The sequence below is a fragment of the Cyprinodon variegatus genome, unplaced genomic scaffold (genome assembly GCF_000732505.1).
Source record: "Cyprinodon variegatus isolate N-32 unplaced genomic scaffold, C_variegatus-1.0 Scaffold1353, whole genome shotgun sequence".
Lineage (NCBI taxonomy): Eukaryota > Metazoa > Chordata > Actinopteri > Cyprinodontiformes > Cyprinodontidae > Cyprinodon > Cyprinodon variegatus.
In genome coordinates, this window is record NW_015151806.1 from 156002 (window position 1) to 174645 (window position 18644).

An 18644-nucleotide genomic window follows, 5' to 3' on the forward strand; every position below is an offset into this window, starting at 1 on the left:
AGTTGGACAGGTGTACCTAATAAAGTGGCCGGTGAGTGTATTTATATATGTTCATAGCTCATCTGTAAGTGTAGACCATTTCATCTGGAGTCCTGACTTAATTTTTTTTTAATTAGTGTGAAAAAAACTTGCAACACTTTACGCCTGCTTTGTTAAAGGCCATTCTGTTCACTGTTTTGCTTTTAGTACCTCATGCATCTGGATGACCTCCTGTGGAGGTTCAACCTATAAAATACTTTATTATTTCATTTATTATAGAAGACTCTGCTTTTGTGCACTACTAGCACTTTAACTGCAGCTGCTGCTGATGAAAAATTTAAAGGGGTCTGTTATAAAAAAAAGAAAAACTCAACATGTTCTAACTTCGTCAATGAAAAAGGGGAACACTGTCAGAGGTGCATGAGCACAGACGGAGGAGGTATTTCTGAATGTAGTACAGGATGTTGTTGGCTTCGCAGGCTAATGGTTTGATGGTCCATAGATGTGCCTGAACTATTAATAATTTATACAAAATGAAAAAGACTTAATCAAAGTGCTGCACTAATGTGCAATAAGCTATTTCTTTTTTTTTAGGAGGCAACTTGGGCTAGTTTTTGTTGTATTTATAGTACAAACTGGTCTAGGAGAAAAAAAAGAAGAAAAAAAAAACTTCTAAACAACAAATGCACCAAACTGACATGCAGTTGACTTGGATAAATAAAGCAACAATTTACTTTTCTTTGTGGTTAAAAAAAAACAAAACAGTTCTATTGCTCTAAACTTATGACCCAAACAGGGCAGACAGTTGATTCCTGCTACACTAAATCTTACCCATCAGACATTAAAAACCTAAATCACATTTAAAACTTTTAACTTCTTTTGTGCAATAGTTGTGCTGGTGTGATTTTGAGAAGGCAAAGAGCGACAGTTTGGAAGTCCCTGTCTGATATGCTGACTGGCACCAAGGAAATGGCCCATATAATCCTTGATTAGTTTTGTCTTTTCCTCATCAACAGTGTCCTGCCTTCACTTGCTCTCACTAACTCACTTGCTTCTGTGGAGACGCTGAGGGATGGGGGGGCTTGTGGATAAAATTCAAATTATGTTTTATTGAGCCCAGATGAACAATTCAATTGTTTTTTTTGTTTTGTTTTTTCATTTGCAAACTTTGTATTAAGGTCTTCTATGAGGAGTTCAATCTTCTCTGTGGCTTATATTTGGATTTACTGCTCTGGCTATGAGAGTATTCTGTTCTGTTTTCCATTGCTTTGTTAAACTGTTTATCATCATTGAGCCTTTTGCTGCTCGTACCGGTGTACGTCTTTTTAGGTATTTTTTTGACTTCTCATTTTGGATCAAAGGTGAACTTCCCCAAAGCTCCCAAAGTCTTTTGAAACTTCTCACAGTTTTTTCTCCAGTATAACAATGTATTTAGCTCCATCCATCTTCAATCTACTCTTATCAGCTGCTATGTTCTAGTTAAAGAAAAACATTGTCAGAGCATGAATACACCACAGCAATGCTTCACCAATACAAAGTGGACAACAAAGAAATGTGTTTTCAAATTGATTTCTTTAAAAAATTGTTTGCTTCTGACCATTTTGTTGGTGCACAAATGATACTTGTCTTTTTGAGGGTGTATATATTGAGATATAGTCAAACAACCTAAACCTGCTATTAACATCTCCAGAGCTTTCATTTAATGTTTCTTATTCCTCCATGCGTTTTATGATGTTATTTCTTTACTGATGTTCTCCTAAAACCTATGGATGCCACCATGGTAAGGTGGTTTATGTCTTTGACTTGAACAAGGGTTTGAATCCTTTGCAAAATCTGGGAGCACATTATAAAGGCTTACTGTGGTGATCCCCAAATATGGGAGCAGCAGAAAGGACACAAACAAAAAAGTCTCATAAAATCCCTTAATGAGGTCTCTTTTGGAAATTTGTTCCACCAAATTATATTTAGAGGTATCAGATTAAGTGGGATTTATTAAAAGTGCATTACATATGTGAGATAAATGACATGTTGCTCTACTTTGTGTTGATTTATATGAACCTTGCGCTAGTAATATAAAAAAGCAGTATTTTGAAAAGTGCATAATGTACGATTCCAGTTTTTTTAGACTGTTGAGGTGACTGAGTAAGTAGTATTGTAGCCAAAAAAACATGACAGATATTAGTTTCTTTTCCATATCTTATGTCATACTTGCCCATCCCTCAGTGTAATGAAGAGGTCTCTAGTTCTGGCACAGAAATATTCTTGAGATCCCTTCAGTTCCATTCCCAGCATCCCTGACAAGCTGTCCACCGGGTGTCTTCATTGCAGATATTTTAATCTGATGGTAAGGTTGGTAGAAGATGGAGGGGAAGCAGCAGATGTGGGAGAAAAAGTCAACAAAGGAAAGGACAAAACCTAACGGGTACAGCCTCGCCATCATCACGTATGCTGAATTGTATGTTTGTGCCATGTGCAATTCAAAAAGACGGTTCAGGAAGTTACAATACACTCACACAGCAGTGAATAGAACTGTTTTTATTTCATAGTGATGAAAGAAATACAATGTTATGATTTGTATTTGATCAACCTGTTTATCTGAGGTATTGTAAATGAAGGAAAATAAAAAGGGTTCCACATTGTACATTCAGAGGGTCCCTTCATTTGGAAAACACTATGCAGGGAGCTCTCTTGGCATACAAGCTAATTGGCCTGTTTTATCTGGTGGAGGCTTGTACCTCATCTGGCTTCCGTCATCGCAGTCTCTTGGGGCTGGTTATGGACTCCCGTGGAGTACGGCTGGGCCACGGGCCTGCTGCTCTGTATATGTGTGTGTATGGGAGTCAGGGGAACAGCTGGCTATGGACGCAGCTGCTTGATTGTAAATCAAGCACTATTGTTCCCTCATAACGCTTGTTCTTGTGCTAGAAGCTACTGGTATCCCACCCGCTAAGAAGAAAAAAAACAAGAGTAGCAGAAAGAGATGAGGAAATGATGCTCATGATGGGCGGCTTTTTGATAAAGCTGGTTTCCTGGTGGAGTGCGTTGCAGGGATCTCAACTCATTAACTACTGTGAGAGGAAGAGACTTTTGCCACAATGTTTTTAACATCATTTAAAGGTTGTTTTATTGAACTATTTAAAAAGTCATTTGACGTTTTTGGATTATTTGTTACTGGAAGAGCAGCTTCACACAACACAGTACAAATGCATTGGTTCCTCTGGTAAAGATGTGTGAAAAGCTTTTTAATGAGTTATTCTTTCATAGAAATAGCTTAATATTACACAAAAATAAATAGCTATTTTTTAAATAGACGATTTGGATTTCCTTTTTTTTTTTTTTCCCTTGCCCATCATCTTTTCACTTTGCATTAGTCTTCATAAAACCTGGTTCATGACAGTTCTGATTGTTTCTCATTTTCCAATCATCTGTTAGTATGTTTTTAAGAAAAATTTAAGTATATGTGTTTACCTAGTTTTTTTTTCAGAAAAGGCTTTAGAAAAGGAATGTGACAGCTTATAAACCAGCTGGGTCTTCTGTCTATGGTGCATTACATACAGCAGGAAGTGAGATTATTTGCCATTCAGACCTTATTCTCTTTAAGTTTCCTCAACTTTCAGCGCATGTACATTTGAGTATTTCAATGTCAAAATAGCATGTCCGAATACCTACAGAAAGCTCTCTTTCTCATCTTTGCGATGATACCAAGCATACTGACCTTGACAAACACTGCAGCGGTTTTATCGAAAGAAACTTGAGAGATACACAAAACTGAAAAAGTTCATATTCTTACCTTTTTGTTGTCTAAGAGAAAAATGCCAATATTTCCCTCCAAGTTTGGTCTCTTTCTGCTCGAAAAATTCAGAAAAAAAAGATAATCCGGTAAAATTATGGCTCTAAACGTCGTACTAAGTGCACAAAGGCACAAATACAGCAGGATAACTCTCATATTCAGGAAAAAACACCACCAAAATGTTATATTTTCACTCAAAATCCCCGCTACAAGATGTAAACAACAATGCATTCGATGCCAACACTCGTTCAAACAAGAAGTCCTGGCTTGATTGATACCTTGTTTGACCAGTTACAGGACGATGGGGGCAGGCTGGAACAGCAGAAAGCCAATCAGCATCAATCATGCTTAAAATGTTTGACTTCCTTGTCCGACCTCTTATTCCAACCAGTAAAAATCCACGTGAGTTACATCAATGTGTAGCCAATGAATAGCTTATTCAACGATATATGCTTTATATGGGGGAACNGGCAGGCTGGAACAGCAGAAAGCCAATCAGCATCAATCATGCTTAAAATGTTTGACTTCCTTGTCCGACCTCTTATTCCAACCAGTAAAAATCCACGTGAGTTACATCAATGTGTAGCCAATGAATAGCTTATTCAACGATATATGCTTTATATGGGGGAACCTAAAATTTCAGATATAACTCATTGCAAAGATGACTCACTACATGTTTTGTATTCAGATTTTTCACTGAAGAAGTGTTTTTTTTTGCCTTTAAATTCTTTTTTTTCCCATAAAAACGCGTGTTTGAAAGATTTTGACACTTTAGTCTGATTCCTTTAAGTGTTATCTTTTCAAAGAGGTCTCACTGATGTTTTTAGGCTGAAGTTCTTTATTATTATTGTATTAATGTTTACATGCAAGTAATTAAAAACAAGATTCCTATTTACAATAGTGGCCTGGTAAGTGGAGTAACCACTTAGGAAAAGGGAAGTAGGGCTTTAATAAATACAATACACTAGTAATACATACATAAAATACACTTTAAAACACATCAGACAACCCAAAAATGACTACATAGAGAAGCAGCTCCAAGTGTCTGTGAAGGATAACATTGAAATTAGTCTATCCAGTTCAAGAATATTTTGTACAGCGTTCAAGTCATGAGCGGCAGCAGATTGGAAAGAAGCAAGACCAAAACTAGTGTTGTTTTTGGGAATAAGTAATTGTAGATTAAATGAGGACCGGTTTTGTAAGTGACGAGCTTTGGCTGCAGCAGGTGACCAAAATAAGGTGACGAGTGGCCAAGAAGGGTCTTTTAAATAAAGATGAACCAGTGAATTTTGTGCCGATTGTGAAGGAAGGGCCAATTGACAGATGAATACAGAGCGCAGTGGTGTGTAATGAAAGGAGCATTTATGACAAACCTGATGGTGGAATGGTTAAGAAGTATGCAAAACTGGTGGCATGCGCCTAGTCTTAGAAAAGTACTTGTAGAAATACTGTCTTTGCAGATATTCCAATCACATTTGAAAGGCTGCTTGCCACAATATAAGACAGTGTTTCTATCGTGTCAAATAGTTAATTCCTGGCCTGCTGGAGTACAATTCTTATTTATTTTCACATAGAAAATCCAGGCGAGACATTTTTTTTACATTGAGGGCTGTTTTATGAATAATAACACATACCCAGCAGTGCACTTACAGTAAATCAGAATGCACAGGTAAAAATTAGAGATTATATTATTACATGAAGCCCAGTACTTTTACTCCATATGGCTCAAGAGCTATAAACGTTTGAATTTGGAGAGGCCTTTTTAGGCGTTCTTATGCATTGTCAGCTGAAAATCCTGAGTTGGTAAGGAGTTGGACTCCCTTACGACATTAAAATAGACTTTGTTATTTTATGAAACACTGTCTTTGGTAATTGCTTTTCCCTAAAAAAGTTTGTGAAATATCACATACTCTATCATGGCCAACAGGTTGAAGTCAGATGGGCATTGGGGGAGTTTTTGATGCTCTCTACACACATCGAGAAAAGTGTGTGCAGACTCATTACTGCTCTTAATGTACTATGGGAGATGCCACACACACGGTGGCTTTACTTTATTGTTAATTATGGATAAGAAAAATGAGTTTTAAGATGTTTTTAGCTATAAAGGGGACGTGAAAACGTCATCCCTTCATGTGGTCTAAAGGCATCATTAGTGCTGTATTGCATCAGGGGTATTTTCTCATTTTCTAAATTGCTATATATGTACTGTAGAATAACCTGTGATGGGAGCTTCAAAATAAGTTTTAGAAAGAATATGCTGAAATCTGTTCATAATTGCACCCAGATGAGATGGTTGTTTTTTTTTTTCAAAGTCAAAAGTATATGATACCATTAAACAACCATTTAATATTCTATTTATTTATAAGTATTTTCAATCTTCTGTATGACAGTAGAAGAGTGTCTGTCTTCTTTTGCACAGCCTCAAGTGTTGAAAGGTTTCCATTTAGTTTTAATGATGTGAAGAGACTCAGAATATTAAAATTCTAAATGGTTATTAAAGTATTCCAGCTTTAAAAAAAAAAAAAAACAGAAGGAACACAAAGTTGCAACATGGAACAAAAGCACAAAATTCACCATCTTGTCCAGGCGATGATGGACATGACATTTTATGCAAAACCTCAGTGATTCTGGGGCCCATTTAAGCCCAGGGTAAAATGTATTTCATCTTCTCTGTCACCAAGACAACACTATATCCTTCTTGAAAGATCAGAGTAGTAATAGCTTTAAATATCACACTTTGTCTCTCTTCGTCTGTCCCACACTGGCACATTAAACCCCTGCATGCACAGTGGGTAAATGAAGACGAAGCCTCTGCAGCTGAAAGAGTTATCTTTTTCTTCAAGTGAAGTGGGGTCAGTAAGAGGGTATTTTCTTTAAATGCCAAGTGAGAGGAAAATAATAAAAAAAAGAATATTATGCAGCTTTTTTTTCTCAATCTGTGTCCAAACAACTTTTGCTTATAAACCGAAGATGGAGATAAAGTGAGAAACGGCTGTAAAGAGCTACAGCGTGAGGGTGAATAGAGCAAAACTGACATCCTCCTTTTGCGTATTTATCACATCCTTTTTCTTTCTACATCTAGTTGTCGACACTTCCTTTTTTATTGGAACTATATCTGTTCCTTCAGAAGCATAATAGACAGTTGGCAGATGAGCGCACAATTAGCATATTCATGAGATAAATGCGCTGGAAACTTTGGAGTTGAGAACGGAGGGGGGCTGTGGGGTGGGAAGCTGTTTGTATGCGTCTGTTTGTAGCGGAACTAGCAAAAAATAAAACAGATGACATAGTGACTTTGAATATCCAAAATTAGGTGTGTTTTCATGAGCTTCATGTTTATTGGCTCTGTAAATTATACCGTTATAAAGCACAATAGTCTGTGTTTTTCAGCCTTTGGAGTGAGATGATGTTTAGTTTGAAAACTCTATTCTGCTTGGTTCCTTCTTACAATTTGTTTTTTTGTCTGCTTGGGATTCCTTATGCCATGTACATCTTTATTAAAACGTTATAACTGTTATATCCTTGTGATAATTTAGTTATAGTCATACAGATGGTTTAAAACACCCCAAAGTCTGGAATCATAACTCAAAGAATTTCAGATTTGAAGGTGTCAAACCTCAGTGGGCTGTCCATAAATCAGGACTATTTAACATTAAATCAGTCTTATCTTGAATTTTACATTGTTGTTTTTTCGGATTACTTTACTTTCAGGTGGTTTAGGTTTTGTTGCTAATGGGATAGACCACTCAAGGGTGAATTAATGCTTTATCAGGTAAATTCAATTAAATCATTTAAACAGATGTCTATTTGCAGATGTCTATTCTAGACATCTGCAAATTAATAGAGTAAAAGTAGGTAGGATACTAGACAATTTCTATAGATTGTAGTTCTTTACATGAGATGCCAGAGTAAGTTCATTGAGCAGCTGAACAGAGTACCACGTAATGTAGCACTGCACCTCCCTCATATATATACCTTATATATACCAAGATTAAAAATGCTTTGTTGTAGAACTTTGCACACTCTTGTGATAAGTTGAAATTACACTAGTAGTATGCAGATACATGAGAGAAAAGAAAAACTCTACATTTTGCCACTGCAGTGTCATCTTGAATAAGAAATATTGCAGTGTATTCTCATTATGAGTTCGTATGAAATCGTATGAAAAGTTATGCACCGTAATTTGGTACGTTTTGCACGTTTTTTTCATCGTATGCGCATGCGCATCTTACGCACCATTCAAGAACATAGAATATAAAATACAATTAGCCCTAACCCTGACCCTAACCCTAAGATATAAAACAGCAAGCAACATAGTTAGAGACATGAATAAGTGATGATTGCACTGCTTTTCCCAGTTTTCCATCCGTCCGCGGATCTACTTTTTTTGTCTGTCTGCCAGCGCATGCGCACTGATCAGGTTTTTTGAGGAAAAACGTCCAAAACGTACGAAATAGTGTGCATAACTTTTCGTACGATTTCATACGAACTGATAATGAGAATATTTTGAATATTGTGTTGAAGTTATTTTGAGCAGTCCAACTGACGATTTTAGCTAAAAGAATACCATTCCCAGGGAAGTGCCAATATCCCTCCTCATTACAAAATTCCCTAATATGTACTCTCATCTTAATCAATCATCTATCAGACTCCAAATTTGCCCTTTTTGTCTAACTAACCAAAAATTTTATCTTGTTACTCTTCTTTGGAGTCTAGTGGTTAAGGTGCATTTGTTGCTGATCAGTCTTCTTAAAATATTGCCCCTGTTCTCATGCTGTGGCAGAGATTCAACAAAGTATTTCAAGTTGTTGCTAACTGTTGTGCAAGAAAAGTTGCTATAATTTATAAATAAATATGAATATATATAATTATATAAATAAATGATGACAAAATCTAATTTACATATGCAGAAATAAAAATAGAAAAAAATCCCTTTATTGTCCCACTGTGGGTAAATTGTGGTGTTACAGCAGCAAAAGATATTATCAAAAATTGTCACGCAAATGTGGACCTTTAAAAAGTGTATAAAAATAACAGAAAAAGTCACAGAGTAAAAAGAATAGACAAATAAAATACTGTACTGTACAGTGTTTTAACAATATAAATTCGTTGCTTCTGGAAATTAAATAATCAATATACAGCTGTGGACATTTTTACAGTAGATAGCCAAGCTAATAAATCCGCTTATATCTGTTTATCAAACTTGTGTTTCTACTTGATCAATAGATTGGCAAGAAAATATATTTAGCTCAATAAACATGTGAAAGCTTTCAGAAATTTCATAGATGTATTTTTTATTTATGCCTTTATCGCTTTGTCTATATGTACAGTTTTAAAGAATAATAGTTTTCAAAACTGCATTTATTAATATGTGATCATTTTAGCCACTATGAAGAAAATGTTTTTCTCTTTGAAGAAAAGCAGTAACGTCAGATTATGCTTTCCTATTTGGTGTTTGGCTGGTGTTTTTACTCAGGGTCATTACACTGTAAGGATCTCTGATCATCTCTAAATACCATTTTAGGGCCCATTCATCGCTGGGAGATAAAACAGAGTCTGATAGATGTAAATGTTATATTCCATATTCCATTGCCAACTTGCAAAGAGTCAGAGGTCATAGTGGGTTATTTTTATTCTGACCACAATGCAGGAAAACAGTGTCTCTACATCAGTATTTTGTAAAAATGAAAAATCTACTCAAATCATAAGAACTTAAGGGTCAGTTTTAGATGGAAAGAAGATGCCATCATTAGTACAGTAGCAGCCACTCAAAATGGCCCTTTCCAGCCACACCAGCTGAATGGCAGCCCACTTCCCTGCAACCCTCCAAATTCCAGCCACTGGCCTTCTCCTGGGCATGCATCCCTTTCACTGAATTACAGGGTTTGACCAGGAGATAATGCTTCTCCTTAGATCTTAATGTCCAAAAATCATAACAGAACATTTTAGTGCTAAGATTTAGTTTAAAAAGGAATTGTAGGGTAAGTAGTGGAGGCTATTTGAATGGCTACTACTGTATTACAAATTAAAGACTTTTGACTTTAAACAACAATTTATTTACAGAAATCAAAAGTATAATCTATTATTCGTGTAAAACAAGTGTTAGTTAAAAATCTCTATTTATGTAAAAACAAATGTGGGCTAAAAATTACTTAAATGAGTAGCTTGTTATATTGTAGTACTCCATCATCTGACATTCTACATCACATTTAGTTAAAAGCACCTAACTGCATAAAATTCTCCATGTTCTGTATAGCTCCTTGGAAGTGAAATTCTACCCTTGTTCTGGCTTTAACATTGCACTTCCACAGAGTCACAACATCAATGTGAGGTCCTTCTAGCAGTCTGTCTCTGCGGGACAAGTCAACGGCCACCTTTGCTTTATTGATTAAAAATTTTTAAAGTCAGGTCTTTGGCTTGTTTCTTTTGTTTTGTCAAACTCCTCCAATGAATGAATGAATGAATGAAAAGGAATTTATTTCAGACAATTTTGACAAACAACAATAAATGAATCAACCAAATACACACAAAACAGACTAGTTAACATCAACCAAACCAAACACCAATTTCCAAACTAACTAGATCCACCTGAACATAAATACAAACAAAACCCTCCATCAAATAAAGCTAGCGGTATATACTGTACAGCCAGGGAACTGACATCAATTAATGCTTATAAATAGAACATTTGTAAAAACCCTGGCAAAAAAAAAAAAAAAATACTCATTAAAAGGCTAAAAATTGTCTTTGGTTGTGTTTATTCCATAAAAAACTCGGAGCATATTTTCAGACGGACCACAGAAAGGACACTCATTTAAAACAACTTAAAGAAGAAAAGAGCTGAAACATAATTTTTGCATGTAAAATCACATGGGTCAGATAAAGTTTATTATACAAAAAAAATGTTATTCTGAAAACATTTAACAATGGTTTGTTTCCATTACATTTTCCTGTTGGGTGGTTATCAAGCTAACTAGATAAGGACCTTGGAGGGGAATCAGCAAAACTTTTAATGACTTTGTGTTTATAATGGTAGATTAAAAGTGAGCATAATGTAATATAGGTGAGCACTTAGAAATAAATGTCAGGGTATAAATGATTTAGATTCTATAAATAAAAAATTTTGTAGCACCAATAACTTTACATTATGCTAAGCTTGTATATTTGATTAAAATTGTATTTATTTTATTTTTTTTTACTTTAAAGGTATAGTGGAGGATTTTCACACATTTTTGAGAAGACCCTTCTTCTCCACCTTAAAAAAAAAATGCTCACGCACAACCCTGTTCAGGTTCAGCTTATATTGTCACTTTCTACATATGCACAAGACATACAAGGGAAATGAAATTACGTTTTCTCTGTATACCATGCCAGGACAAGATATATACAAGACTGACATTTTACAGACTGACATAAAGTGAGTCTGTACCCACTACCGTGAGGAAACATCTATGAAACGTGTGCNGGTCTCAAAAGTCGCAGTTACAACACACATAGGGCGCACTGCACCATAGGGCGCACCGCACATTTTGAGGGAAAAAAAAGACGTTTAAGTGCGCCTTATAGTCGTGAAAATACGGTACACAGAGAAGCAGCTCCAAGTGTCTGTGAAGGATGACATTGAAATTAGTCTATCCAGTTCCAAGAATATTTTGCACAGCGTTCAAGTCATGAGCGGCAGCAGATTGAAAAGAAGCAAGACCAAAACTAGTGTTGTTTTTGGGAATAAGTAATTGTAGATTAAATGAGGACTGGGTGTTGTAAGTGACGGGCTTTGGCTGCAGCAGGTGACCAAAATAAGGTGACGAGTGGCCAAGAAGGGTCTTTTAAATAAAGATGAACCAGTGAATTTTGCGCCGATTGTGAAGGGAGGGCCAATTGACAGATGAATACAGAGCGCAGTGGTGTGTATTGAAAGGAGCATTTATGGCAAACCTGATGGCAGAATGGTTAAGAAGTATGCGAAACTGGTGGCATGCGCCTAGTCCTAGAAAAGCACTTGTAGAAATACTGTCTTACAGATATTCCAATCACATTTGAAAGGCTGCTTGCCACAATATAAGACAGTGTTTCTATTGTGTCAAATAGTTAATTACTGGTCTGTTGGAGTACAATTCTTAATTATTTTCACATAGAAAATCCAGGCGAGAATTGTTTTTTACATTCAGAGCTGTTTTATGAATAATAACACATACCCAGCAGTGCACAGTAAATCAGAATGCACAGGTAAAAATTAGAGATTATATTATTTACATGAAGCGCAGAACTTTTACTCCATATGGCTCCATATGGCTCAAGAGCTATAAAATGGACTTTATTTTATGTAACACTGTCATTGGTAATTGCTTTTCCCTAAAAAAGTTTGTGAAATATCACCTACTCTATCATGGCCAACAGGTTGAAGTCAGATGGGCATTGGGGGAGTTTTTGATGCTCTCTACACACATCGAGAAAAGTGTGTGCAGACTCATTACTGCTCTTAATGTACTATGGGAGATGCCACACACACGGTGGCTTTACTTTATTGTTAATTATGGATAAGAAAAATGAGTTTTAAGATGTTTTTAGCTATAAAGGGGACGTGAAAACGTCATCCCTTCATGTGGTCTAAAGGCATCATTAGTGCTGTATTGCATCAGGGGTATTTTCTCATTTTCTAAATTGCTATATATGTACTGTAGAATAACCTGTGATGGGAGCTTCAAAATAAGTTTTAGAAAGAATATGCTGAAATCTGTTCATAATTGCACCCAGATGAGATGGTTGTTTTTTTTTTTCAAAGTCAAAAGTATATGATACCATTAAACAACCATTTAATATTCTATTTATTTATAAGTATTTTCAATCTTCTGTATGACAGTAGAAGAGTGTCTGTCTTCTTTTGCACAGCCTCAAGTGTTGAAAGGTTTCCATTTAGTTTTAATGATGTGAAGAGACTCAGAATATTAAAATTCTAAATGGTTATTAAAGTATTCCAGCTTTAAAAAAAAAAAAAAACAGAAGGAACACAAAGTTGCAACATGGAACAAAAGCACAAAATTCACCATCTTGTCCAGGCGATGATGGACATGACATTTTATGCAAAACCTCAGTGATTCTGGGGCCCATTTAAGCCCAGGGTAAAATGTATTTCATCTTCTCTGTCACCAAGACAACACTATATCCTTCTTGAAAGATCAGAGTAGTAATAGCTTTAAATATCACACTTTGTCTCTCTTCGTCTGTCCCACACTGGCACATTAAACCCCTGCATGCACAGTGGGTAAATGAAGACGAAGCCTCTGCAGCTGAAAGAGTTATCTTTTTCTTCAAGTGAAGTGGGGTCAGTAAGAGGGTATTTTCTTTAAATGCCAAGTGAGAGGAAAATAATAAAAAAAAGAATATTATGCAGCTTTTTTTTCTCAATCTGTGTCCAAACAACTTTTGCTTATAAACCGAAGATGGAGATAAAGTGAGAAACGGCTGTAAAGAGCTACAGCGTGAGGGTGAATAGAGCAAAACTGACATCCTCCTTTTGCGTATTTATCACATCCTTTTTCTTTCTACATCTAGTTGTCGACACTTCCTTTTTTATTGGAACTATATCTGTTCCTTCAGAAGCATAATAGACAGTTGGCAGATGAGCGCACAATTAGCATATTCATGAGATAAATGCGCTGGAAACTTTGGAGTTGAGAACGGAGGGGGGCTGTGGGGTGGGAAGCTGTTTGTATGCGTCTGTTTGTAGCGGAACTAGCAAAAAATAAAACAGATGACATAGTGACTTTGAATATCCAAAATTAGGTGTGTTTTCATGAGCTTCATGTTTATTGGCTCTGTAAATTATACCGTTATAAAGCACAATAGTCTGTGTTTTTCAGCCTTTGGAGTGAGATGATGTTTAGTTTGAAAACTCTATTCTGCTTGGTTCCTTCTTACAATTTGTTTTTTTGTCTGCTTGGGATTCCTTATGCCATGTACATCTTTATTAAAACGTTATAACTGTTATATCCTTGTGATAATTTAGTTATAGTCATACAGATGGTTTAAAACACCCCAAAGTCTGGAATCATAACTCAAAGAATTTCAGATTTGAAGGTGTCAAACCTCAGTGGGCTGTCCATAAATCAGGACTATTTAACATTAAATCAGTCTTATCTTGAATTTTACATTGTTGTTTTTTCGGATTACTTTACTTTCAGGTGGTTTAGGTTTTGTTGCTAATGGGATAGACCACTCAAGGGTGAATTAATGCTTTATCAGGTAAATTCAATTAAATCATTTAAACAGATGTCTATTTGCAGATGTCTATTCTAGACATCTGCAAATTAATAGAGTAAAAGTAGGTAGGATACTAGACAATTTCTATAGATTGTAGTTCTTTACATGAGATGCCAGAGTAAGTTCATTGAGCAGCTGAACAGAGTACCACGTAATGTAGCACTGCACCTCCCTCATATATATACCTTATATATACCAAGATTAAAAATGCTTTGTTGTAGAACTTTGCACACTCTTGTGATAAGTTGAAATTACACTAGTAGTATGCAGATACATGAGAGAAAAGAAAAACTCTACATTTTGCCACTGCAGTGTCATCTTGAATAAGAAATATTGCAGTGTATTCTCATTATGAGTTCGTATGAAATCGTATGAAAAGTTATGCACCGTAATTTGGTACGTTTTGGACGTTTTTTTCATCGTATGCGCATGCGCATCTTACGCACCATTCAAGAACATAGAATTTAAAATACAATTAGCCCTAACCCTGACCCTAACCCTAAGATATAAAACAGCAAGCAACATAGTTAGAGACATGAATAAGTGATGATTGCACTGCTTTTCCCAGTTTTCCGTCCGTCCGTGGATCTGCTTTTTTTGTCTGTCTGCCAGCGCATGCGCACTGATCAGGTTTTTTGAGGAAAAACGTCCAAAACGTACGAAATAGTGTGCATAACTTTTCGTACGATTTCATACGAACTGATAATGAGAATATTTTGAATATTGTGTTGAAGTTATTTTGAGCAGTCCAACTGACGATTTTAGCTAAAAGAATACCATTCCCAGGGAAGTGCCAATATCCCTCCTCATTACAAAATTCCCTAATATGTACTCTCATCTTAATCAATCATCTATCAGACTCCAAATTTGCCCTTTTTGTCTAACTAACCAAAAATTTTATCTTGTTACTCTTCTTTGGAGTCTAGTGGTTAAGGTGCATTTGTTGCTGATCAGTCTTCTTAAAATATTGCCCCTGTTCTCATGCTGTGGCGGAGATTCAACAAAGTATTTCAAGTTGTTGCTAACTGTTGTGCAAGAAAAGTTGCTATGATTTATAAATAAATATGAATATTTATAATTATATAAATAAATGATGACAAAATCTAATTTACATATGCAGAAATAAAAATAGAAAAAAATCCCTTTATTGTCCCCCTGTGGGTAAATTGTGGTGTTACAGCAGCAAAAGGTATTATCAAAAGTTGTCACGCAAATGTGGACCTTTAAAAAGTGTATAAAAATAACAGAACAAGTCACAGAGTAAAAAGAATAGACAAATAAAATACTGTACTGTACAGTGTTTTAACAATATAAATTCGTTGCTTCTGGAAATTAAATAATCAATATACAGCTGTGGACATTTTTACAGTAGATAGCCAAGCTAATAAATCCGCTTATATCTGTTTATCAAACTTGTGTTTCTACTTGATCAATAGATTGGCAAGAAAATATATTTAGCTCAATAAACATGTGAAAGCTTTCAGAAATTTCATAGATGTATTTTTTATTTATGCCTTTATCGCTTTGTCTATATGTACAGTTTTAAAGAATAATAGTTTTCAAAACTGCATTTATTAATATGTGATCATTTTAGCCACTATGAAGAAAATGTTTTTCTCTTTGAAGAAAAGCAGTAACGTCAGATTATGCTTTCCTATTTGGTGTTTGGCTGGTGTTTTTACTCAGGGTCATTACACTGTAAGGATCTCTGATCATCTCTAAATACCATTTTAGGGCCCATTCATCGCTGGGAGATAAAACAGAGTCTGATAGATGTAAATGTTATATTCCATATTCCATTGCCAACTTGCAAAGAGTCAGAGGTCATAGTGGGTTATTTTTATTCTGACCACAATGCAGGAAAACAGTGTCTCTACATCAGTATTTTGTAAAAATGAAAAATCTACTCAAATCATAAGAACTTAAGGGTCAGTTTTAGATGGAAAGAAGATGCCATCATTAGTACAGTAGCAGCCGCTCAAAATGGCCCTTTCCAGCCACACCAGCTGAATGGCAGCCCACTTCCCTGCAACCCTCCAAATTCCAGCCACTGGCCTTCTCCTGGGTATGCATCCCTTTCACTGAATTACAGGGTTTGACCAGGAGATAATGCTTCTCCTTAGATCTTAATGTCCAAAAATCATAACAGAACATTTTAGTGCTAAGATTTAGTTTAAAAAGGAATTGTAGGGTAAGTAGTGGAGGCTATTTGAATGGCTACTACTGTATTACAAATTAAAGACTTTTGACTTTAAACAACAATTTATTTACAGAAATCAAAAGTATAATCTATTATTCGTGTAAAACAAGTGTTAGTTAAAAATCTCTATTTATGTAAAAACAAATGTGGGCTAAAAATTACTTAAATGAGTAGCTTGTTATATTGTAGTACTCCATCATCTGACATTCTACATCACATTTAGTTAAAAGCACCTAACTGCATAAAATTCTCCATGTTCTGTATAGCTCCTTGGAAGTGAAATTCTACCCTTGTTCTGGCTTTAACATTGCACTTCCACAGAGTCACAACATCAATGTGAGGTCCTTCTAGCAGTCTGTCTCTGCGGGACAAGTCAACGGCCACCTTTGCTTTATTGATTAAAAATTTTTAAAGTCAGGTCTTTGGCTTGTTTCTTTTGTTTTGTCAAACTCCTCCAATGAATGAATGAATGAATGAAAAGGAATTTATTTCAGACAATTTTGACAAACAACAATAAATGAATCAACCAAATACACACAAAACAGACTAGTTAACATCAACCAAACCAAACACCAATTTCCAAACTAACTAGATCCACCTGAACATAAATACAAACAAAACCCTCCATCAAATAAAGCTAGCGGTATATACTGTACAGCCAGGGAACTGACATCAATTAATGCTTATAAATAGAACATTTGTAAAAACCCTGGCAAAAAAAAAAAAAAAATACTCATTAAAAGGCTAAAAATTGTCTTTGGTTGTGTTTATTCCATAAAAAACTCGGAGCATATTTTCAGACGGACCACAGAAAGGACACTCATTTAAAACAACTTAAAGAAGAAAAGAGCTGAAACATAATTTTTGCATGTAAAATCACATGGGTCAGATAAAGTTTATTATACAAAAAAAATGTTATTCTGAAAACATTTAACAATGGTTTGTTTCCATTACATTTTCCTGTTGGGTGGTTATCAAGCTAACTAGATAAGGACCTTGGAGGGGAATCAGCAAAACTTTTAATGACTTTGTGTTTATAATGGTAGATTAAAAGTGAGCATAATGTAATATAGGTGAGCACTTAGAAATAAATGTCAGGGTATAAATGATTTAGATTCTATAAATAAAAAATTTTGTAGCACCAATAACTTTACATTATGCTAAGCTTGTATATTTGATTAAAATTGTATTTATTTTATTTTTTTTTACTTTAAAGGTATAGTGGAGGATTTTCACACATTTTTGAGAAGACCCTTCTTCTCCACCTTAAAAAAAAAATGCTCACGCACAACCCTGTTCAGGTTCAGCTTATATTGTCACTTTCTACATATGCACAAGACATACAAGGGAAATGAAATTACGTTTTCTCTGTATACCATGCCAGGACAAGATATATACAAGACTGACATTTTACAGACTGACATAAAGTGAGTCTGTACCCACTACCGTGAGGAAACATCTATGAAACGTGTGCACGAGCCCATTTCTCCTCTTGCTCTTTCTGTTTAAAAGTTGCTGTTTGCATCGCTCATACAAGCTTAGTTTCCAAAAGAAGATTTGCAGTTTTTCCACCATGTCAGACTCACCACCTGTAAGTGAAAATGGGGACGAGCACGTAGGACGGCCTTAAGTAAACACATCACCTGAATAATTGACAATTAGGAGGACCACTTATTTAGATGATCCACCTGTAAAAAGAACATCCTCCACTATACCTTTACCAGATTTTTATTTATTTTTTTAAAAACTTTTCAGTATTAGTTTTTTGCTCATCTAGTGCAAATACTGAGATGCCAGAATTGAAAATCTGTGTGTTTGTTTTTCAGAAATGGCACGCCGCTGGTGTACATTGGAGGGCGGCTTCCTGAGTTATTATGAGAAGGAGCGGAGCCCCTCTGCCATCGGAAGATTAGATGTCACCGAAGTGGTCAGCTTGGCTGTCAGTAACTCAGAAACTATGACTGGAGCGGGGTACGAACACACAAACAACTGGAAAAAGATGGAGCTTCTAACTAAAAACCATTTAATATGATAATGTAAAAAGAACAAAGGGTTCATATTTGATATATGCCCCTACTACTGTTCCTCATCTCTGTGTACTTACCACCCTAACTCTTGTTTGTCTAAAACTAATTTTACTATAAACCAAAACAATCGTGTTCCAACACTTTCCACCTCATGGCAGACCTGAGTCTAATATGTGCTGTTTTCTATCTTGCCTTCATATAGACTGGCATAGAGGTGACACATCAGAAGCTGTAACTGTATAGTTGTTTTAACCACTGATTCTGGTAAACCATGCTTGTTCAGTGAAGGGCGCAAATGAAATTTAGTTCATACAGTTCACTTTAGCTCTTTGTGCAGTCCTTTGATTATTCTATTGTTTTGAGTATTTTTCTGTAATATTCTTCAATA

General features: G+C 35.5%; 1 protein-coding gene across 1 annotated transcript in view; it reads left to right on the plus strand.

The window, feature by feature from the left end:
* The window catches only part of arap2 (ArfGAP with RhoGAP domain, ankyrin repeat and PH domain 2), a gene marked incomplete at its 3' end in the record, with an annotated part of 133956 nt that extends 115756 nt beyond the window's left edge, over positions 1–18200 (plus strand). Inside the window, exon 16 of the mRNA XM_015402490.1 lies at positions 18056–18200. Within this exon, the coding sequence (XP_015257976.1) occupies positions 18056–18200 (145 nt within the window). The remainder of the gene's footprint in view (positions 1–18055) is intronic.
* Between the last annotated feature and the right edge of the window lie 444 nt (positions 18201–18644).